The sequence below is a fragment of the Schistocerca piceifrons genome, chromosome 7 (genome assembly GCF_021461385.2).
Source record: "Schistocerca piceifrons isolate TAMUIC-IGC-003096 chromosome 7, iqSchPice1.1, whole genome shotgun sequence".
Taxonomy (NCBI): domain Eukaryota; kingdom Metazoa; phylum Arthropoda; class Insecta; order Orthoptera; family Acrididae; genus Schistocerca; species Schistocerca piceifrons.
In genome coordinates, this window is record NC_060144.1 from 274,245,173 (window position 1) to 274,266,583 (window position 21,411).

The window sequence follows — 21,411 nt, forward strand, 5'->3', positions numbered from 1 at the left end:
ACATTCACTTCTTGTCTCCTTGCTGAACGAAAGTGAAAATGACTCTACCAAGACTATGCTGAAGGCATGGAAAGCAATTAACCTATGTGATGTTGTTTTCGAAGCAGCCGAAGCATGAGATAAAGTGGAGAGCGCTACCATAGTGAAGAGCTGGAGAAAATTGTGGCCATTCATTGATACCGAGTTGGATCCAGTAGTGAATGACAGCGATGAGCCAGTCAATTCAGAATTATCAATTACTTTGTACACTGACATGTTCCACAGCCTTCCAGGAGGAGAAGAAATTGATGGTGGCTGAATGAGGAAAACTGTGATACAGACCAAACTTTATCAGATGAAGAAATAATCAAAAGCATGCAAGAAAGTAATGATGAAAGTGATGAAGAAGACACAGGAGTAGAGAGCTTCAAGATTTCTCGCTGCTGAAGCTGCCAAGGTCTTCCTGGAGTACATTATGCAACAATCAGATACATGCAGTACCGATGTAATGCTTGTAAAGTGGTTGCGTGTTAAAGCATTCGACTGTTGCACATCATCATTGCGACAGAAAAATTAGGGACATATTTCATAGTGAGTGATACGACTGTGTAATTATGTACAATATAGACTCAAGGACTAAGTTTTCTTTGAAAATTAATGTATTTTTGGATTTAATAAAGTATATCTTCTATGTTTTAAAATTGTATCCTTTAATTTAATTAAGTACAGTACACTGTACCCCTATGTTTTTAAAATAAATAAAATACAAAATAAATGAATAAAATAAATTTCAGACACTCAATAATCTGGTACTTCCGCTAATCCGGCACCCATATGTACCAGGAATGGCCGGATTAGCAAAAGTCTAGTGTAGTAACAATACCCACCTCTTTTGAATTTTTACTGAGAACTGCTCTGCAGGATTGATTATTGTTACTGAAACTTTGTAACAAAAATTTGCTGCCATACAAATAATTACGGAATTTCTTTATAGCAAATATGAAGTCTAGACCTTTTGATTCTACCTGAGAGTAACTAGTGTCTGAATTCGAAGTCTTTGCTATGAAAGCAAAGGCATTATCTGCATTTCCCACTCTGTGGCAAAGCTGCTACAGTTCCTAAATTTGAAGTGTTAGCTGCAACTATTACGCATTTCTCAGGGATATGTGTTACTAAGCATTTAGAATCTAATAGAGCACATTTCAGTTTATGAAAAATCATTTGACAGTTGTTTGTCCAATTCCATTTTTCTCTTTTTCATAGCAGGTTGCATAACAATTGGCTGTAGTTGTGGCCACAGGAATAAATTTTCTGTAATATCATTATGATGTAAAACTGATTGCAACTGTTTAATGTTTTTCAGTTCTGAAAGCTTTGCAATGGCTTTCTAGTGTTTTGTGGTATGATGTATACCTTCTCCAGATAGTACTTGCCCTAGATGCTCTCTATTTTCTTGAGACAAGGAACATTTTTCCTTATTAACTCAACAGTGTTTTGAACACTTTCTCTAAGTTTTCTACTTCCTGATGCATCTATATCAACTGTGTAATCTGCTGCTCCCAGAATCTTCTTGATTAATTTTTCAAGGTATCTTCCGTACAACACTGGGGCAGAATTCATTCCAAAAGGTAATATTTTATATTTATAGAAGCCAAATGATGTTTTAATGGCTATTACTTTCCGGATTTCTTTAGCAGGTTATAATTGAAAAGAAGCATCTTTCAAGTAAATACATGAATATTATTTTCTTCTACCTAATTTTGCCACTATGTCTTTTTCCCCAGGATTCTGTATGTATCAATTATAGACAACGCATTCACAGTTGATTTGAAGTCACTGCACAACCGTACCTTCCCATTCAGTTTCCTGCTATTATAAAATGAAATAGGAGTAATGCAAGATTAGGTCTAATAACGAATAAGGAAATATGAATTTGGGTAAGCTACTATGAACAGCATAGTGTATGAAACTTCCTGGCTAATAAAAATTGTGTGCCAGACTGAGACTTGAAATGAGGCTCTTTGCCTTTCGCAGGCAAGGGCTCTATTGACTTGACTTACCTAAGCATGACTCATGACCCATCCCTGCAGCTTTGCTTCTGCCAGTACCTCATCTATTGCCTTCCAAGCTCCACAGAAGCTCTTGGCCCAGTACACAGTTTTAATCTGCCAGAAAGTTTCATACATCACACACTCCATTGCAGAGTCAATATTTCATTCTGTAAACATCCCCCCGAGTCAATATTTGTGAGGCGGAAAGCGAAAAGGGACATCTTGTCGAAAATTTAGGAATTTGAGTTTTTGTAGTTTTTACATTCAGCATTAAATTCAGATGAACCTGTAAAAAAAAAATTATTTCTATCTCTAAATTTGAGGAAGTTATGGCAAGTTGAATATTTATGACATAAAAGAGGTGTTTTGAGATATGGGCTTTTAAAGTTTCACTTTATTATCATTGCTTAACTTTGCATATTTAAGAAACAAATTCTGAATATATATTACACTTAAAATGCCCTTTGTCAAGTGGTTTGGAGTTTTTTAAATTAACACTTCACGATAAGTGGATTACTCCTTCAGACCTATATCACATCAGAGTGTAAATACATTTGAAACCAAATAAATTGGCCTTTGTTGAGAAAAATATAGTAAGCCCTGTGCTTATTTTTTTGGCATAATATTTATATTTTTACACTATGTTATGGCATCTTTTGGATCAAATTCTGTTTCTGGAGCAATTAGTGGGACTAGAACCACAAGAAATTGGAATTTACAAATCTTCCAAAATAGATTACTGAGATCCCATATTTTGGTCAGGTTCTTCTTCAGGATCTTCACTGTCGCTGCCTTGAGTTTATGGTTCACATTCTGAGCCTACTTCGGGACACAGAATGTCTTTGTAGTTCTCTTTGCAATAGATCCTGATGCTTTTAAAAAGGTACTCTTTTAGTTGTCTTGTCATCCCTGGAGGAATTACTGCAGCAGGAAACCCAGTGGGTCCATTGTCATTGGAGAAGAGGCGGTACACAAATTCATTTCCATCAATGTCCAATTTGCAATGTACTCTACCTTTGTAGCTAACCTTGAACTGAAAGCATATATAGTTAGTTATATGAGGTACTTTGTTAGCATTACTATCCTTCAAGAAATTTAGCCAGTCATATGTATTCACAGCGACTTCACCTATTTCATTTCCAACAGCAACAGCTGAGTTAACATGTGTTGTAGGTGTAGATGCAGTAGGCAAATTCTTGTATGGAAGAGATATAGGTGACCCTAAATCTTTTCTTTAAAAGTCCAAATGCCCAGTCACATGCAAATTTCATGTGACCTACTGGCATGAATGACAAAATAATCCTCTTATTTTTGTTATTACTGATTCTCCAAGCAAGATATCCTAATAAGATATTGTTCTTGTTCTGACCTATACCATTGTCAGCATGAATGAACATTGTGTCTTCTCCATGACTGTAGTTTTCCAAGTAGTTGTGGAAAAGACTGACAACAATATTGGATCCCTTTGTTGTTCCTACACTTTCTGGGAGTAGATAGTTTACTTGTTTGTTCATAGTCTCACACATAACCCCAAATATTCCTATTCTGAAAGGTACCAAGAAATAAATAGGTCCAGGCTGCAACAGGTTACTGGGTATGTGAACTTGCTGAGCCATGTCAAAACTGTAGTGTACACAACTTTTATCACCATCTTCAAAATTTTCCTTTGTCTTTTTGATAGTTCCCTTATAAAACTCTCTTCCTTTTGCAAGAAGTTGTAGATGGGACCTCATTTTTTCAATAGTTTCCATTTTAGTTTCTTCAGGCACTGAAGCCATTGCAGTTCCTGAAGTGAAATACCTTTGGCAAAATGCACGAAGATCTTATTTGGGCTTCATGACAACTATTTCTGGGCATATCTCCTTCAAAATATTACAAAACACTCTACTTGATACTAGATTTACGGTCATATCATTTGTAAAGGAAGCCATGTAAGTTTCAAAAATTTTGGCTTTATTATCACTTGAAGGTAGATGTTTGAAATTTGCAGTATATTGAGTGCTATTTCTGCCTGGTAAAATTATGGCATGTTGTTCTGCGTAATTGCGTAAAAACCTTACAACAAACTCTGAATCAGAAAAAGAAGTATCGTTATACATTTTTGTTAGGCACTTTAGTCTTTTAATTTTAATATTGTTGGAAAACATGTAAGTGTTTTTACAAACATGCCAACCTTTTACTAAGTATTTAGTTCGTGGTTGTTTCCTCTCAGTTTGTACCTTACGTTTATGAGCTGTCAAAGAAGAATCTGAAGTTACACATCGCAATTGGCCTAAAATTACTTGATCTAATGTGTTGACATTGTTCTCATAATGATCAATCTCAGCACATTCACAACACATTTCCAAATATTCATCAACTGAATAGTAATTGCAACATTCTTCTTTGCACCCACAACCCGCTTTTAAAAACTCTGAAACGAGAGCATGGTGTGTGTCAGCATCAAAAGAGTCAATTAAATTTATGCAGTCATCAGTTACAACCAGGTCAAAGTCTTCAGCACCATCATTCTCATCTACAACTTGGTCACAATTAAGGCTTCATTTAACTTCAGAATGTCTTGTAATAAAGAAATATCAGATAGGTTAACTGACTCATCACCTTGAGGTTCCAGTTCCTCATCACTTGATTCGTCACTACTTGGCATTCTTTCAGAAAAATAATCTTGACATACTTCATAATCTTCATCACATAAATCACCACCAACACCAATATCGTTTAGTGCTTTCACATTTCTATCTTCACACATTGCATACTTTAAACTGAGCAAACTGTAACACGAATTTGTAACGTCAGCTGTCAGCTGTTCTTTAAGGACTACCAACTATACATTGGTAACATCTGTAGGCATTCGCAAAAATAAGACCACGTGTGTTGTTTGGCATTATTGAAATCACAAAACGGTTTTCTTTTATACGAAATTACTCTGAGCTCCTTAAAATGCTTCTAAAATTTAAGAGATGCTATTTTGTGAAGTACTGCATGTATAGCTGCGATATTTAGAAAAGGGACCTTTTGTCGAACCAGTGTTATTTCCCCATAATGACAAGAGGTCCCTTTTCCGAAGACTGACATCGATTGCTTTTAATGATTCAGCTTCATGTGTATTCAGAAGAAATGTTCCTGGATTTGAACTGAGATCAGGCACCATCAATGGCGTAGTAATGGGTGGTGAATTCTGTACAGTTACAACATCTTTCCATCTTGAAATCACACATGCAAGTGAATGTTTGGTTTTGCACTGGTAATTGGTAGCATTCAAAAAATTGAATGAGAAAGACTGCATAGCCGAGAACATATGAATCAATAATCTTAGAAACTATATAAGACAATTTAATTTTCCCCAAAAGTCCGGTTTTCTTATTATCTACTTTTCTGAACTAAGTTTTATTATTCTGCATAGAAAGTACATTAGTCCAGAGTTTTCCCGCAGCACAGCAGAGTGTGATAAATCTGGTAATTTTAGAAAATACGTAATTCTAGGACTACTGTTATTTCTACTGCTACTGCTACTTCTTCTCCTATACTTAATGTTGGTACCACCATTCACATGCAGTGCACTCCTCATTTGTTACAAACAGTTGACTTGCTTGGGTCATAAATACAGGCAGTTTTAATAGTATTATTCTCTGTATTATTGTTTCATAAATTATAGATGGTGAAAACAAGAGGGAATGGTGTAAAGGTTCTAGAAAAGCAGATTCTTACAGAAGTGAAATAATAAATGGTGTCGTGTAGAGGGAAAGCAATATAAAGACAGTATTGATAAAATTGATCCAGAACAACAAACTGCTTACAGATGCAGCTGTAAGAAAGGTGCTTTCATGATTAAAACAGGTACAAGAAAAACAAATTTTAGAGATATTTAACAGTTTGAAACGCATGGCGTAGCAAGACCTCTATTTGCAAGGGTTAATACTCATAGAGTGTCAGCTTGTGCAGAGGAAAAGTCCTAGGAAAGAAAACAGTTTAATAAAGCATAGCTTTAGCTTCACGTATCATATTATCATCAATGAATCAAGAAAGGAAATTCAGCAGAAGGCTTTTATTGGTCTACATGGTGTAAATTGTGATGGAAGAGTTCACTGTATGAGGGAATTATTGCTTTCTGGTAAATCTCCAAGAAACCAACTTAGAGAAAACATTACTGCAAATGTGAAGTCTGCTGACATAAAAGTGCATATCCACAATCATATTGAAGCATTCCCTACAAAACAGTGTCATAACTGTGGGAAAGTGTCGCATTACTGGGGCAGAAGACTGTGAAACTCATGTTTGATCTTTTCAAAGTTAAATATGCAGACATTAAAGTAATTTATCAATACTACACAGAATGTTTTAAAGAACATTTTTATCTAAAATTTGGGCAGTCACAAGTGGATAGCTGTTGCATCTGTGAGCCACTTGAGATGAAGCTAAAATCACCATTCCTTGATAATGTGGCCAAAAAAGAATCCAAGGGTGGATTGGGGTACATAGGATAAGAACAAACAGTTCTACAATTCTCTGCAAACACAGCTGTGTAAAGAAAGGGATGATCTGTGTGCTGACCTCTGACTACATGCAAAATATACATTTGCCAGTTATTCCAGTACAGGGGTTATTTTACTTACATCAATTGGCGCTTTATGTATTTTAAATTCACAACATGAAGAATGAAACTGACCACTTCTACATCTGTACTGAATGCCAAGAGAAAAGAGCCAAATTAGGTAGTGCCTTTCATTACACACTATAGAACATCAATAACAATCTGTCCAGTGACATTACAGAACTCCGTCTTTTTTCTGATCTTGGATGAGGGGGTCAATACAGGAACCACACAATTGTGCAAGCTCTCCTAGCACTTACAGAAACCAGATGTTTTAAGATTATTGGGCAGTTTTTTCCATAAGGAGTCATTTTTACTGCCAGATGACCATGATTTTGGGGTAATAAAGAGATTGAGCATGACAGAATTTATCATCCAAAACAGGTGTGTGAACTAATAACACAATCAAGTTCGAAACTTAAATAATCCTTACACTGGCAGATTTGGGTGATATCAGAAATTTCAGAGACTGGTGGCCTCACTTCAACAAGAAAGTATCAGTCTTCTATGACACCAGAAGAACCAGTTCCACATATCAAGTTTCACGCCTTTCACATACTTCAGCAAGTTAATGTGTACAGTTATGACATCAGAATTCACCAATGGTTTGGTGCAACACACATTCAACCTGAGAGCCACAGGACATAGAATTAATGATCCAGTCAGCCTTCCACCCAACACAGCCTATGAGAATATACCCCTTAATGAAGCAAAAAGTGATGATACTATGAAGATACTATGTAAATTTAACTAATGTGCTAGTTTAAGTTACTGATCTACCACATTTTGTTTACAGATCTATCATGTTTTGTTAACATACATGTGTTTCATGTTTCTGATGCTTGTGTTTGTTGTAGTATTAAAAATTATAATAGTATATGCTTGAATCCATACAGTGTGACATTAATTTGAGTAACAACTTAAGCCCTACAACTCTAATGCTTTATTGCTATTTTGAAACTACTAATTATGGATTATGGCAAATTGCAGTGTTGAGAGACACCATTCCTTGTCCTCATACAAATAGGAAAGCTGATTTTCTTATTTTCTGATCTGCATTCGGTTATTTTCATCTCCTGAACATTTTGCCTTTCTGGACTTACACAGTTTCTAAAGTTACTGATTCACATGTGAATTAAATTTTTACGCTGAGAATAAAAGATTTTCTGAGAAACTAAGTAGAGAGAGACTAATGTAGCTTTGCATCATTTATGTAAAACTTTTTTCTAGGCAGATCAGATGGCTTGGTATTGGGTTCTTCCCTTCCCTCCCCATGTACCATATGACACTGTTGCATTGAGCAACAAGTGTTCCTTGTAGCACCAAATGGTATGACAGATGTAAGTGTTGTGTCACTGGTGTCACAATTTGAACCAATTAGATCACTTCAACTAAGTTTCTATGTGCTCCACCAGAGGGGGATTGCTCCTGTGTCATATTGCAAGTCCCATTGCATAATATACTGCATTGTATTGCCTCAGTAGGAGCCATGCCAAATAGTGTTGCTTGTATTACTGTATTCTTATACTTGAGTTGTTTGGTGTTAATAGTTTGATCACTATACCTTGTTAGTGTATCCTGAAATTTGCATAACTTAGGAAATATAATAAATTCGTGAGTTGCATTATTTATTATAGTTTTACAAGGACAATATCTCCATTTATTTTTATATCTATAATTAAAATATTTTGCTTATTTGTAACAGAATAATTTTCTTTCATGCGTGATGAAACACTTGGTATTTAATTTTTACTTTACTTTGCGTATTATCATCATCTGTATTTCTAACCAGTCTTGTATATCCACATTCTTAGGCATCTTCCTGTACTCTTGCTTACTTTTCTTCTGTTTAAAATTTCTTGAGTCTTGAAATAATGTTTTGAAAGCTTTGTTTTCCACATTACTTAGAGCCCTTTCTGTTCATTTTTCTGCTCAAATACTTGAATTATTGTAAATACAGGTTACTTAAATTAATTCAGTTATTTCTCAAACTGGCTTCAGGAGCATGTACTATAAGCATGCCCTTACTTCCGTATTTGTGTATGACAGTTTATACACATTTAAATTTACAATGTCTAGTTAGACCCTGGAGCATAGCAACTCATTCCTTGAAAATTTGATTTGGTTTCTTGTATGCACCATATAATTTATTGTGTGCTGCAAGGATCATTCTTTTGCTGTACTACATTACAAGTTTCTGCTCCAGTATTAGATAGTAGAAAGGTTCTTTGTCCTACTCCACCAGTTGTTCATTGTACTGTAAAATGCTGCTCCATCTGAGTGATGTAATATGCCCATTTTTTTCCTGTTTCTGGTCATATAGATAGGATGGTGGCAGCATTCTTCTTATTTCCTGTATTTATTTTCTTTTTAGCCCAGCTTTTCCGTAGCCTTCCTTACGCTGTATTTGCAGCATAAAGTCAGGCAATTGCACCATCTGAAAATATACTCAGCGCAGATTACTGTTCGCTTACTTTTTCTTTTTGGAAAAATTGGTTGGACAGTTTGTATTTCTTACAGTCTGGGCATAGAAACCCAAAAAGCTTATGTACAACTTCTTTTAAAATTTCCTGCTATGTTAAATTCTCTTGATACTGCGGCATTGAAAACCATTCTGGACCACTGAGTTTGTTTGACAGACATTTCTAAATGCACTAAGTCCATTGTTTTTTTCCTTTTTAGCCAGAGAACCGAGACTGTTGTTTTTCTTGTCTTCACCAGTTGATGTAGTTACCATGACTTCTGTACATTAACAACAGCCTATGAGGTGTTATTGATATGTTTGTGCCAACAGAAGTGCCACATGCAACAAACAGTATCAGGCACACATAAACATAAGTATCACTACTGAAATAACTACAGATGTAACTATACTACTACTGTGAAGGAGCTTTGTGCTTTGGTTTTTGGTATAACACATAACAGATGTTTCTTAACAGGAAGAAAATTTACAGTTATTACAGATCATGCCGCACTTAAATGGTTATTGAGCTTAAAGTGTCTAAGTACCAGATTAACAAGATGGGCATTAAGACTGAGTGAGTAACAATTTAAGGTTATTCATTGACCTGGTAAACAAGAAGATCCACAATACAAATTATGGGAAAATGATCAACATTTTGTTGAAATAAATAATTATTGTACAATTTCACTAGTAAAGGAAACCGCCTAGTTATTCCAGAAAGCATGAAAGAGCAATTCATGAGAGAGAAACACAATTCTTTATTATCAGGACATTGCAGCAAAAAAGCAACAAACATTAAAATATCTCAAATGTTTTGGTGGCTGAGTCGCAAAGCTGACATTTTCGAGTTTGTTTCACAATGTGTTTCCTTGAACGAGTAGGACTAGATGTCATAGGACCGTTGCCTGAAACTAAAGATAGAAACAAATACATATTGACAGTGTTAGATCATTTCTCTAGATACCTTCTCATGATACCAATACTTGATCAGAATGCTGAGACTATAGGTAAATTTTTTGTAAAAGAATGGATTCTTAAATTTGGATCACCATTAAGTATAATTAGTGATCAAGGAACGAATTTCATGAGTGAATTACTTAAACAGACTTGTAAGCTCATGCAAATAACTCAGTTAATGACTACATCAGCACACCGTGAAGGAAATGGAAGAGTAGAGTGAAACCAGAGAACAATTATTAAAATGGTTAGCCATTATGTGAGCAGCAAACACGAAAATTGGGATTTCTGTTTACTGTACTTGGTAAGTTGTTACAATGCCAAAATGCACAGCTCAACTGGCCTAAGTCCATATGAGATCAACTGCGAAGAAGAATGCATTCACCCTTGGACTTTGCACACTCGACTGCCAGAATCAGCAATGAACACATAGGGGATTAGGGGATCTAGCATGCAAGCTAAAGGAAGCATGGAGAGGAGTGAAACAGCGGAATCATCAATCCTTTCTTCAGCAAGCAAGACAACATGACCGCCAAACAACAGTGCCACAGTATCGAGTTGGAGATCTTGTGTATCTGAGCAACGTGGTGTTAAAGAAGAGTCAAGTCAGAAAGATTAAGAAGTTTTGGAAAGGACCATATCCAATCTTGGAGGTGTTGTCGCCAGTTACTCTTAAGCTCAAACTGCCCTTTCGTTCGATTGTCATGTAAAGCTATTTCTGGGTAGATTTCCTGTAGTATCGCGAGACAACGAGGACCAACCGAGAGGCAGACCTGCTGTTCTCAAACCCAGGAAGCGAGAATTGCGAGGTTGCAGTCCAGACTTTGAGGCCGAGGCATCACTACGTTCCGAGCGATCCTGTTCCAGACACCCCTACAATCTTCGTAAACGTGTGTAGTGTGTGAGAGTGCAATGCATGTGTTTATTTCAGCCATGTGCTTATGTGAATGTGTTGTGAGAATTTAGTATTAAAGCTATTGCATGAGTGCACAAGTGAAACTAAACCTTTTATTCCACAAGTTACCACAAGAAACTCATTTATTTTATGTTCATTGTTAACTCTAGTATTTAGAACTAATTAACCATGTTCATTTTTATTCTAATACGTATTCTACTAATGCTGTAGTAACAGTACCACAGAGTGCAGGTGTTTTGTCTGAACCACGATCAGACATGTAATTTCAACAACTAATGCAAAACTTGTTCTCAAGTACAATCTGAGTGAAATCCAGCAACAGTTCATTTCTGTAAAGAAGCAGATTGATCTAATTCGTTCTGTTAAGGGCAATGATACAATTTTGGAAATGGGTACATCTTGGTATAGTAACTGGATCACAGCCAAAATGCAGGTAGAGTCTACATTTGCTAATTATGAGCAAGAGATTTAATGGTTTTTAAAGCTTTCGCCACACAAAACTTTAATTAGGCATAAACATGCCGAGTTTGATTTTTGAGGGAGTATCCTTCGTACTGTATTTGGTACTTTAACTAGTCGAGATCTACTGGAAGTTAAGGGCAAAATATTAGCTCTTGAACAACAGTCCAGTACAGATTCAACTAACCTCTCTAATGAAATTATTGTATTAAAGAATATGCAAAAAACCGTAACCAACCACACAGTTTTCATTGAACAGATTGTAAAGCAATTTATCTCACATTTCCACATACTTTATAATGAAACGAACACAAATATCCAAGAACTATTCCAAGGATTAAATGCTCTGAGTGCACAGTTAGATTTAAACACTCTTTTGTTAAGGATTACTGATAGTTTATCAAATGCTAGAATTGATGCTCTTAACTTAAGAACGGCCTAAGAAAGTAGTTCAAATGATTGTTTGAGCAGTGTACTACTACATCCAGAACAATTTTTACAGATCCTACTATCAACTGAACGAAAGCTAGATGCAACATATACTATGATTTACCCTGTTAACTCTTACAATTTATATTCTTACTATAAGTTAACCACCACACACTCCTTAATGATTGAAGATGAATTAACTGTTATTGTTTCTATTCCCATTGCTAGATCAAAGCATAATTTTGAAATGTCTAAGATTTATCCTTACCCTGTTAAATAGAGACAGGCAAGTATTCATGTAAAGTACATACTGAATGATTATCTACTGATAAACAAGGATCGAAATATTTTGTATCCCTAAATGAAAATGATTTGCATATGTGTAAACGTTCTCATAAGTTAATTTGCCCTGAATCAGCAGTATTCTTAGACAGTAGAGTGTACAGCTGTGAGAAATAATTGTTTATGAATCATCCCGCAAGAGATGATGGCCCTAGAATTTTAACGCATCTTTATCCTTCATTTCTTAAACAAGTTCTGAAGGTATAATTTCCTCATTTAACTCCACCCTTGATGTCACATTTTCTTGTAAAAACTGTGATACACCTGAGCTACCCTTTACACAAAAATTGAACAATAGTGGATTAATCTTGAATGCCACACATTGTTATTTATCAGTTAAGGACATCCATTAAAATGTAATCTCTTCAAATAATGAGTTAAATTTCATTGAAGCAGCAAATAGAATTAAGTCCTTCAATTCCTCCTGTAATGTTAATGCATACTTGATTGTCACATTGTGTTTTTATTGCTTTTATTAATTGGTCTTTTGTCAATAGCATTTGTCATGTATGAAATTGTCATCTTGAAGGCATGCTTCTCTGTACCGAACGTTACTGTGCCTTCAAATGAAATACATGTTGCAATGCCTTCTGATGTCACAAATGGTGAAATAGAGGTCATTTTGAGCCACCTATGGTTACTCCTTTTCTCTGGAGCGAGTGATGTAACGGTCTATGGGATGCATGCATCTGTGCGGTATGTTAACATGCGCTTGCCAGCCGGCCTATCTGAAACGCTGATGATTCACTTGGTCAGTAGACGTGTGTCCGGCCACATTGCGACGGAGAGTATGCGACTGGCTGCCATCCACAGCGCGCAGTATTAACCAGCGCGGCCTCGGGCGCGAATATTTCTCTTTTCTTAGCTCACCATGGAGCCTTTCGATATGACCATAATTAGCCGGTGTTAGGATGTCAGACACAGTGATGATGGGTGCGCATAGCATGCATGTTGTATAAACTGCCTTTGTTAATAAAACGGTTTAAACTTACTTCTTGTGTTCATGTATTGCCGTACCTCAACAACCCACCGCTTACAAATTCTGACAAAATATTTGTATAATAATCATCTGGGGCAAGAACGCAAACTACACCACCTTATATAATGGTATTTGCTTAAAAAGAAGCCATTGAGTTGTTTTATCAGGCATCTTGGATTTATGTCTGGAAAATGCAGTGAGTGATTTGTGGTCAGTTAGTAAGTGGAATATGGTTGCATGTAAGAATGTATGAAATTTTTAATCCCTAAAACAACGACAAGAGCTCCTTTCTCAGTTTGGCTGTAGATGGCTGGGTGCAGAGTTTTAGATGTGGCCATTTTGTGAGGCATCAATGGCTAAGATAAGATGTTGGGCAGGATAAAACATAAATAAGCAGGGGATCTTTTTAAGGATTATTTTTGAAGCTTCTAATTTTGCCAGACAGGTGCCTGTCCAATGAATCCTGTTCTGCAGAGACTGTTTAAAGGTTTAGTAACCTCGTGTTTCTGAGGTATGAACGTAGAGTAATAATACACTTACTTAAGAAAATGTCTAGCTACTTAGGTTTGGTTGTGTGGGTAAACGAGTTATTGCTTCCATATGTTTTTGCATCAGTTCTAAGTGTCCACTTCTAATGATGTCCCAGTTAGGTATGCTACTTGACACTTGAAGAATTCACACTTACCAAAATTACACTTTAAACCATTCTGCAGGAGCTTGGTAAAGAGCAGGCACAAATTGTGAAGGAGTTCCACTTACGTACGGACCTGGGCAGTTGTATCAAACAAGTAACTGCAACAATTGTGGATGTCACTGATACTTTGTTCGAGGTATCGGTGGAAAATTGTCAGGGTGCTAGCAATTCCAAAAGACAATTGATTGTAGTTATACTATACAATGGTGTGTTAACAACCATAAATGAGCACAGTTTGTCCTTTGGGATCTTTTTCATTGCTGCTTGAGATGTAGCCCATTGACTAGAATTTGTTGCTGCTGGAGGTAATCAAGTTTTTCAAAGAAAATGACAGGAATATGGCAAGTACGGTAGAGCATTGGTGTCACCATGGATTCGACTGTGATATGTGCAGTACAATAGTATATAGGCTGACATAAAACACAGAAGAAAATTTATCACGCAACACCTAAAAGTGTCAAAGGGAATGCCTTGTGAAATATTGTGGACCTTGTGATTGATCTGAAAACAGAAGGCTTGAAAAATCTCTTAGCCAAAAATGTTCTGCACCCAGGCAGAAGTGACAAACAAGAAGGAGAGATTACATGAGAGTTACATCTGCATTGCATCAATACCTTGGAACAGAATATTTTACTCAGAGTAATAATGGAACCATTATGCAATAAGTTTTAGTGGGCTGTGCACTGTGTTTTTTGTATGTAAATTTGCCAGTCAACAAGACAAAGGCACCTATATAAATTTTGAAATTGAATAGCCACCTTAATAATGGTAAACTGGAGAAGGATCTGCTTAGGTCTTTTCGTGACCGAGTGGAGCCATGTGAATTACTTGTTGTCATGTTTACAGTGTGTTTAAATTGGAAATTTATGGTGAGGTCTTATGGGACCAAACTGCAGAGGTCATTGGTCCCTAAGCTTACACACTATTTAATCTAACTTGCACTAAGGATGACACACACACCCATGCCCGAGGGCGGATTTGAACCTTTGATGGGGTTAGCTGCGCGGACCGTGACAAGACGCCTCAGACCGTGCGGCTACAACACGCGGCCTACACTGTGTTATGTGGAGTTACTCATGTTGAGCGTGAACTGGTTGTAGTGACAGTGACCAGGACTAGGCCAACCTGGAAGGCGCGGTATGACAGACATTGGCTGTATGAATGATTTTACCAAAGTGATCATATTTGATATCCTGGAAAAGGCCATGGGCATGAGAAAGCATAAAGAAACGATGATGGAAAGCCACAAAACCTATGCAGCTTGCTGTGCAGGGATTGTATTACTAAGCAAAGTATGTACTCTACTTGCATAACAGTTCCTATTGACAGAACAGTGTGCAGTATTGCTGTATGTTGACAAATTCACTAAATTCTGCTCACACAAGTACCTGCATGGGCAGGGAGATATATTTGTCCTGATCAGTTTCATGGTAGTGGGAAGATGTAGGCACAAGTTCGTCGAATGAATGGTGTGCTGACATGAAGATTTCATAAGCTTTAGTGACTGCAAGAACTTCACTTAGTATGGGATTGTCTAATGCCAGTGTTTGGAATATTACTTCATGACCAGGATTGTAATGAATTATGACATAGCACATTAAAAATTCTGTGCACGCCTCTTTATATGCAGAGTTTTTGTACCTAAAATGGCACTTTCTGGAGAGATCTTTTAAATACACCACCTGAGCTGCATAAGTTTGGAAGAATTGCTTTTGACACTGAAAACCTCTGAACCTAGCAGCGATTAGTGACACAGTTAGGAAGACAACATGCTACAAATGTATGCAAAAAGTAGCACCTCAGACGCCACAAGAGAACATATTTTACAAAGTATAGACAGCAACTTTGGGTTGGTTGAGAGAAGCCAACTGTGCTGGGCAATAATGTTCATTATATTACATGCCTGGAAGCACAGAAGAAGCCTGCAGTGGAAGCTGCCTCAGTCTTCGTCCTCAGGTTTGGAGGTTGAAATAGCAAGTAAGAGCACTGGAGGGGCAGTGAGCAGTATTTTATGCTCTCAGACTGCTTTTTGGGTTGCTTGTAGCTGCACGTGTTGCTCAGCCTGTTGCTGCAGCTGCTGAGCTTGTTGCTGCAGCTGCAGTTGTGACAATTCCAAGAATGGTAGCTCCATGGTGGCATTGTGTTGGTGGCAGAGTGCAGGATTCGTGTCCTGTCGACCAGCAAGTAGAGTACTCAGTGCACTAAAATATTTGACAGTTCTTGGGGAATACTTGGTTTATTCAACAGTGAAACACAGTACAAGTAAGATCATAACTTGTACGTGTCATGTCTAAGTCCAACAGAGTCATACTTGACAGTTTAACTAGAAAATCCAGAGATCCATAGCCATTTCATTGTATGCTAATAATACAGTCTTCCAAGAAGCAATCTGGTAATATCAAAGTCCCAAGTATGGCAGGTATTCTCTATTATCCAGCCAATGTCATGATGTTGCTAGATGATACGAAGTGGTTTGACATGGATGTTGCTGGTTCCTAAATACTGACCACATGCTCTAATTCAGAGCGCCCCCCCCCCCCCCCCCCATACAAACATAAGACAGAGTCAGATGTAGACGGCCTAAGGATGTCTGCTTTTTAGCAGAATTCAAGTATGAAAGGCAGTGGAGGTAGTTGACCTCACCTGACTGCCCTGGGCCAAATGCAAAACATGAGAGAGAGGGAGAGAGAGAGAGAGAGCCTTTCATCAGGCATATTGGGGAGGTGGTCACATGACCTTTCTCAATGCTTCCTGGTTGATTATTAAAACCATTCTGAGCTGTGTTTTGTCTTCATACTCATCTGTACTACCTTCATTCGTTTGACCACATTTGTAGCTGTCATGTGTACCAGGTACAGAACAAACCAGGTACAGAATGTAAAGTCATAAAGAAAAGTGCAGAAATGATATTAAAAACTATTAACTCATAGTGGTCCATGCTAAAACTGACAATGTAAACATTATTCTTATAGCTAGGAACAATTTCACAATTTTGGGCCAACTTTGTATTGTTCAAAACATACAATTAAAACTCTTCTTGTATGTGGGAGTGGGCCAAAAATGACCACCACTAGTAGATCCCACAACATAGTAGAAATAATTTAAAATATTGTTCAGTATGTACAGAATAGAAAATCGTACTGAGAAATGCAAAAGTGGTAAACAAATTACTAACTCCTATGCATCCATGCTAAAACTGACAACTTAAATATTTTATTTTTATTTATTTATTTTTTGTCAGAGATCATTTGATAATTTTTTGACCAACATTCTATGGTTAAAAACATACATTTTAAACCCTCATTTTATGTGTGAGTGGACTAAAGATCCCATAACATAATAGAAATAATTTAAAATATTGTTTTTCTGACATGACTGGTAATACTTCAACTTTCTTATGATGTTCACATTTCTGTATTTTTGACTTAACTCCCCAAACTGCCTTTGGAAAGAAGTATTATTTTATTACCTGTAAGGAACACTTCAGTGCTCTTAAAATGGTGTACAAGCACATACAGTACTTACACATCAAAATGTTTATCTAGAATACACAGCAAACAGCTACTTTGATGTATCTTAAATAGTACAGGTTTGTCATTAGGCAAAATCGATCAATTGTGATATTGATTCACTTCATTACAGTTAATTCCTTTTAAGATCTTTGTTGTAGGAGCAAATTTAGCAGTTTCTCTTTGTAGTAATAGTACTTTTATTGATAATTCCTTTATGTGTTTCACACTGCTATTATCCTTAAAAAAAATACTTAGAAGCATAAAATCTAGTGATTTTGTGACATTAGATTAACACCATAAATGATGTATGCTGTATTGAGACATGACTGGCTACTTTTTATATACAGTAAATCTCCCTTTTTACCCTTTTCATAGGACTGACCCAAAAAAGTGTAAAATGCAGGAATGTGTAAAATACTGGAAAGCTGAAGATTTTGTGCCTGTTGCTGTCTGTTCATGAACACTTTCAGCTTTAATGTTTTAATCAATTTTGGTTAGAAGTTTTATTTACCATAATTTTATAGTGATTGTCAGTAATAAGTCTCACATTACAACACGGATATCTTTTTAATGTGGTTTCACACATTTGTGTGTGTTAGCACTTAACCACTGCCTTCATGAAATCACAAAGGCTGTGGCTGGGTTCTGACACACAGAAATGGATGTGTGGGTTTCCTCTTCATTCTGATCATGTCCAGTGGTGTAAATAAAACATGAAACCCCACATTAAAAATATATTGGTGTTCTTTTATGAGGATTATTGTTGATAATCATTATGAAATTATGGTAAATAAAACTGGGAGCACAATGTGGGTTAAAACACTGAAGTTGGTAGGCTTCACACCCAGAGAATAATAGGCACGAAATTTGCAGCTTGTTGCCGACAAGTAGGTCACTCCTTCAGGGATGTCCTGGGTGAGAAAGAGGGTGGAAATTGTTGTCATGTTGTTGAGAATCTTGAGGAGGCATGTTGATGTCTCACAAGTCACACCAACTTATGACTCTGCTCTTAGTATGGATTAGCGTATTTTGTGCTTAAGTAACAATTCTTGAAAGCCCATTGTAGAGATGTCCATCTTCAAAAGCAGTGTTTTTTGTGTAAATGACTGTGAAATTAAATTAGAGCTGTTGTAATACAACAAAATGAGCAGAAAGAATGTTGCTGCTAGAGTCACTATTGTGATTGTTATTATCAGTAAGGCAATGACTCAGCATGCTTCCCACCCTTCCAAATACTACGAACCTATAATATAGGCAGCCGTGGTGCAACATGCCAAAAATAAAAATCTTACTTACCATGCTAATGCTACGTTACATGAGCAATAACTAGTCTGCATTTTCTGTTTTGTTCCAAGGCTGACATTGAGCAGGAATATGATGCACTTTTTGCAGAAATCTGTGTGAAAATCAATATTAAAGGCTGTGATAACATCAAAGAAAAGTTAAACTATGGGAAATGTTAAAATGGGATATTGTTATTGAAGGAAAGCATGGTATTCAGAGAATAGGACTTTTGTTGGAACACACAAAAATGAATGTAAAAAGCAGGAGAACATAAAACATGGGAACATAAAAATGGAGTCTTACTGCATTATTTTATAGTTAATGTCTCATTTGATAATATTTGAAAGTACAGGAACAAGCTCTGGCTATCATTTGCTCCTGTTCTGGTTCATGTGTTTGAAAATAGGTATTATACCTGAAACACATCACACTGGATGGAATAATAAGGACCAGTAAACAGCTGAGATGTAGTCATTGGTCTTACATATTTTCATTAGAGCACTTTCAATGTGACATGTTCTTCATAGATGCTCTTGTTCATCTGTTAATGTTACCTACCTTCACTTGTCATCATTCACAAAAATATTTTAACAAATAATTGAATATTATTTTTATTTAGGTCTCACTGGCTTGGAGGTGGTTGATGACAGTGGTGAAGCTCTTTATATGGAGCCACATTATTTGCATTGCAGTATACCATCACCAGATATATACAGGTACGATTGCATCCATTCCACTCAGCAGCTTAGAATTTTATATCTTTGGCCAAACTGGAGATAAAAAGAGGAGCTCACAAAGCGCTTAAATCTGTAAAAGGTGATGTTTAAATCTGTTGTGATTTTTCTTTTACTGTTTATGTTTCTGTACTGTGAGAGAATAGGAATCAAGGCATGTGATCGTGCAGTATGTCCTTAAATAATAGATATTCTAGAATAAAAATTTTAAGATATTGTGGAATAACTTCAGTATGGAAGGGTAGATTGATAGAAGTCTACTCACAACACATGGGCTATGTTGTATAATACACTACACTACGATACCTCAGAAGTAGCTGCAAGCTGCAGTATCTGGAGGCTCCATTGGGGGGTAGGGGGGGGGGGGGGGACTTGTAGATGCATTGGTGGGATGGAAGGTACGTATGTACTGTTGTGGGAGCAGGGAAGGGGTTAGGCTGGTGGAGGACAGACTAATGAGGGTTGAGACCAAGCTGGTTGCAGGAATAAAGGATATGATGCAGCTACACAGTTCAAAAATATGGTGTTGGGAAGGTACAGGCTGTGAAGAAATTTTTAAAATGAAGCACATTGTGTTGAGTGGCAATTTCTGCAACTGGATGGTCCAGCTGTCTCCTGGCCACGGTTTGGCAGTGGCTGTTTATGCAGACAGACAGCTTGTTATTAGTCACGTCCACCAAGAATGCAGAATAGTGGTTGCAGCTAAGTTTTTAAATCACATGGCTGCTTTCATTGGTAGCCCTGCCTTTGATGCAGTTGGAGATACCAGTGACAGGAAGTGTGGAAGGATGTATGGGGCAGGTCTAGTATTTGGGTCTGTTGCAAAGATATAAGCCATGAACGGAGGAGTTGTGGAGTAGGTTGCTGACAAGGTTATTGCCTGAGTTGGATGAGTGGCAGAATACCACTGTGAGAAGGTAATCCTGTTGGAGAATGTGATTCAGTTGCTCCAGCCCTGGGTGGTACTGAGCCATGAGAAGAGTGCTCCTGTGTGGCCAGACTGTGGGTATGTGGGGTATGGTAGGTGACAGGTGAGATGAGACACACGAGATATGTTTTTGGACAAGATTCAGAGGGTAATTTTGGTCTGTGAAGGCCTCAGTGAGACTGTTGGCTTATTTAGAGAGGAACTGCGTGTCACAACAGATTCAGTGCCCCTTGGGGGCTAGGCTATACAGAAGGGACTTCTTGGTGTGGATTGGGTGCAGCTATCAAAGTGGAGCTTCAGTGTGGCGGAGGTGTTGAATAGCGATCCTTGAGGTGGAGCTCGACATCGAGGCAGATGCCTTGTGCTGAGGACGATCTGGTGAAGCAAATGTGGGAGCAGGTATTGAGGTTGTGGAAGAATGTGGACAGGGTGTTCTCTCCCTTGGTTCAGATCATGAAGGTGTCATCAGTGAATCTGCATCAGGTGGAGGGTTTGGGAGCAGTCCTCTAGATGACCCAAGAGTAGCTTAGCATAGGATGGTGCCATGTTGGTGCCCATCGCTGTACAACAAATTTATTTCTAGGTAAAGCCTTCAAGTAATTGTAGGTGATGATATAGTTGATCATGGTGATGAAGAAGAGGTTGGAGTCAGTCAGCCATTGAGAAAGTAGTGTTCTTTAGCAGCAAGGGCATAGATATTTGGAATGTTGGTGTAGGGGTAGGTGGCATTGGCAGTGATGAGCAAGGCACTTGGTGGTAAAGGAATAGGTATTGTAGAGAGTCGGTGAAGGAAATGGTTAGTGTCTTTTATATAGAAGGGTAGGTTACGGGTAATAGACAGGAGGTGAATTTTAAAATTTTCCTGGTGAATTCAAAGTTCAAACAAATTTTAGCCTTGTGGCCAGTCATCGATTAATTCATTGCACAATATTTCAACTGGGTATCTGCCAGTCATCTTCATATGAGCCATTGAGGACTGGTGAAGACTTGCTCTATTCTGCCCTATGTAGCACGCTGCAAGTATTCTGTGCATTTGTCAAAATTCAAGTTGACATACGGACCACACTTCACGGTGGCAGTGCCCTCGCTGGT

The 21,411-nt window shown here is 37.3% G+C and overlaps 1 protein-coding gene across 2 annotated transcripts in view; it reads left to right on the forward strand.

Moving 5' to 3' along the window:
* The window catches only part of LOC124805118 (katanin-interacting protein-like), a 323,814-nt gene that overhangs the window by 189,642 nt on the left and 112,761 nt on the right, over positions 1–21,411 (forward strand). For both annotated transcript variants that reach the window (XM_047265570.1, XM_047265571.1), the window contains exon 9: positions 19,277–19,373. In XM_047265570.1, coding sequence (XP_047121526.1) covers positions 19,277–19,373 — 97 coding nt within the window. The remainder of the gene's footprint in view (positions 1–19,276; positions 19,374–21,411) is intronic.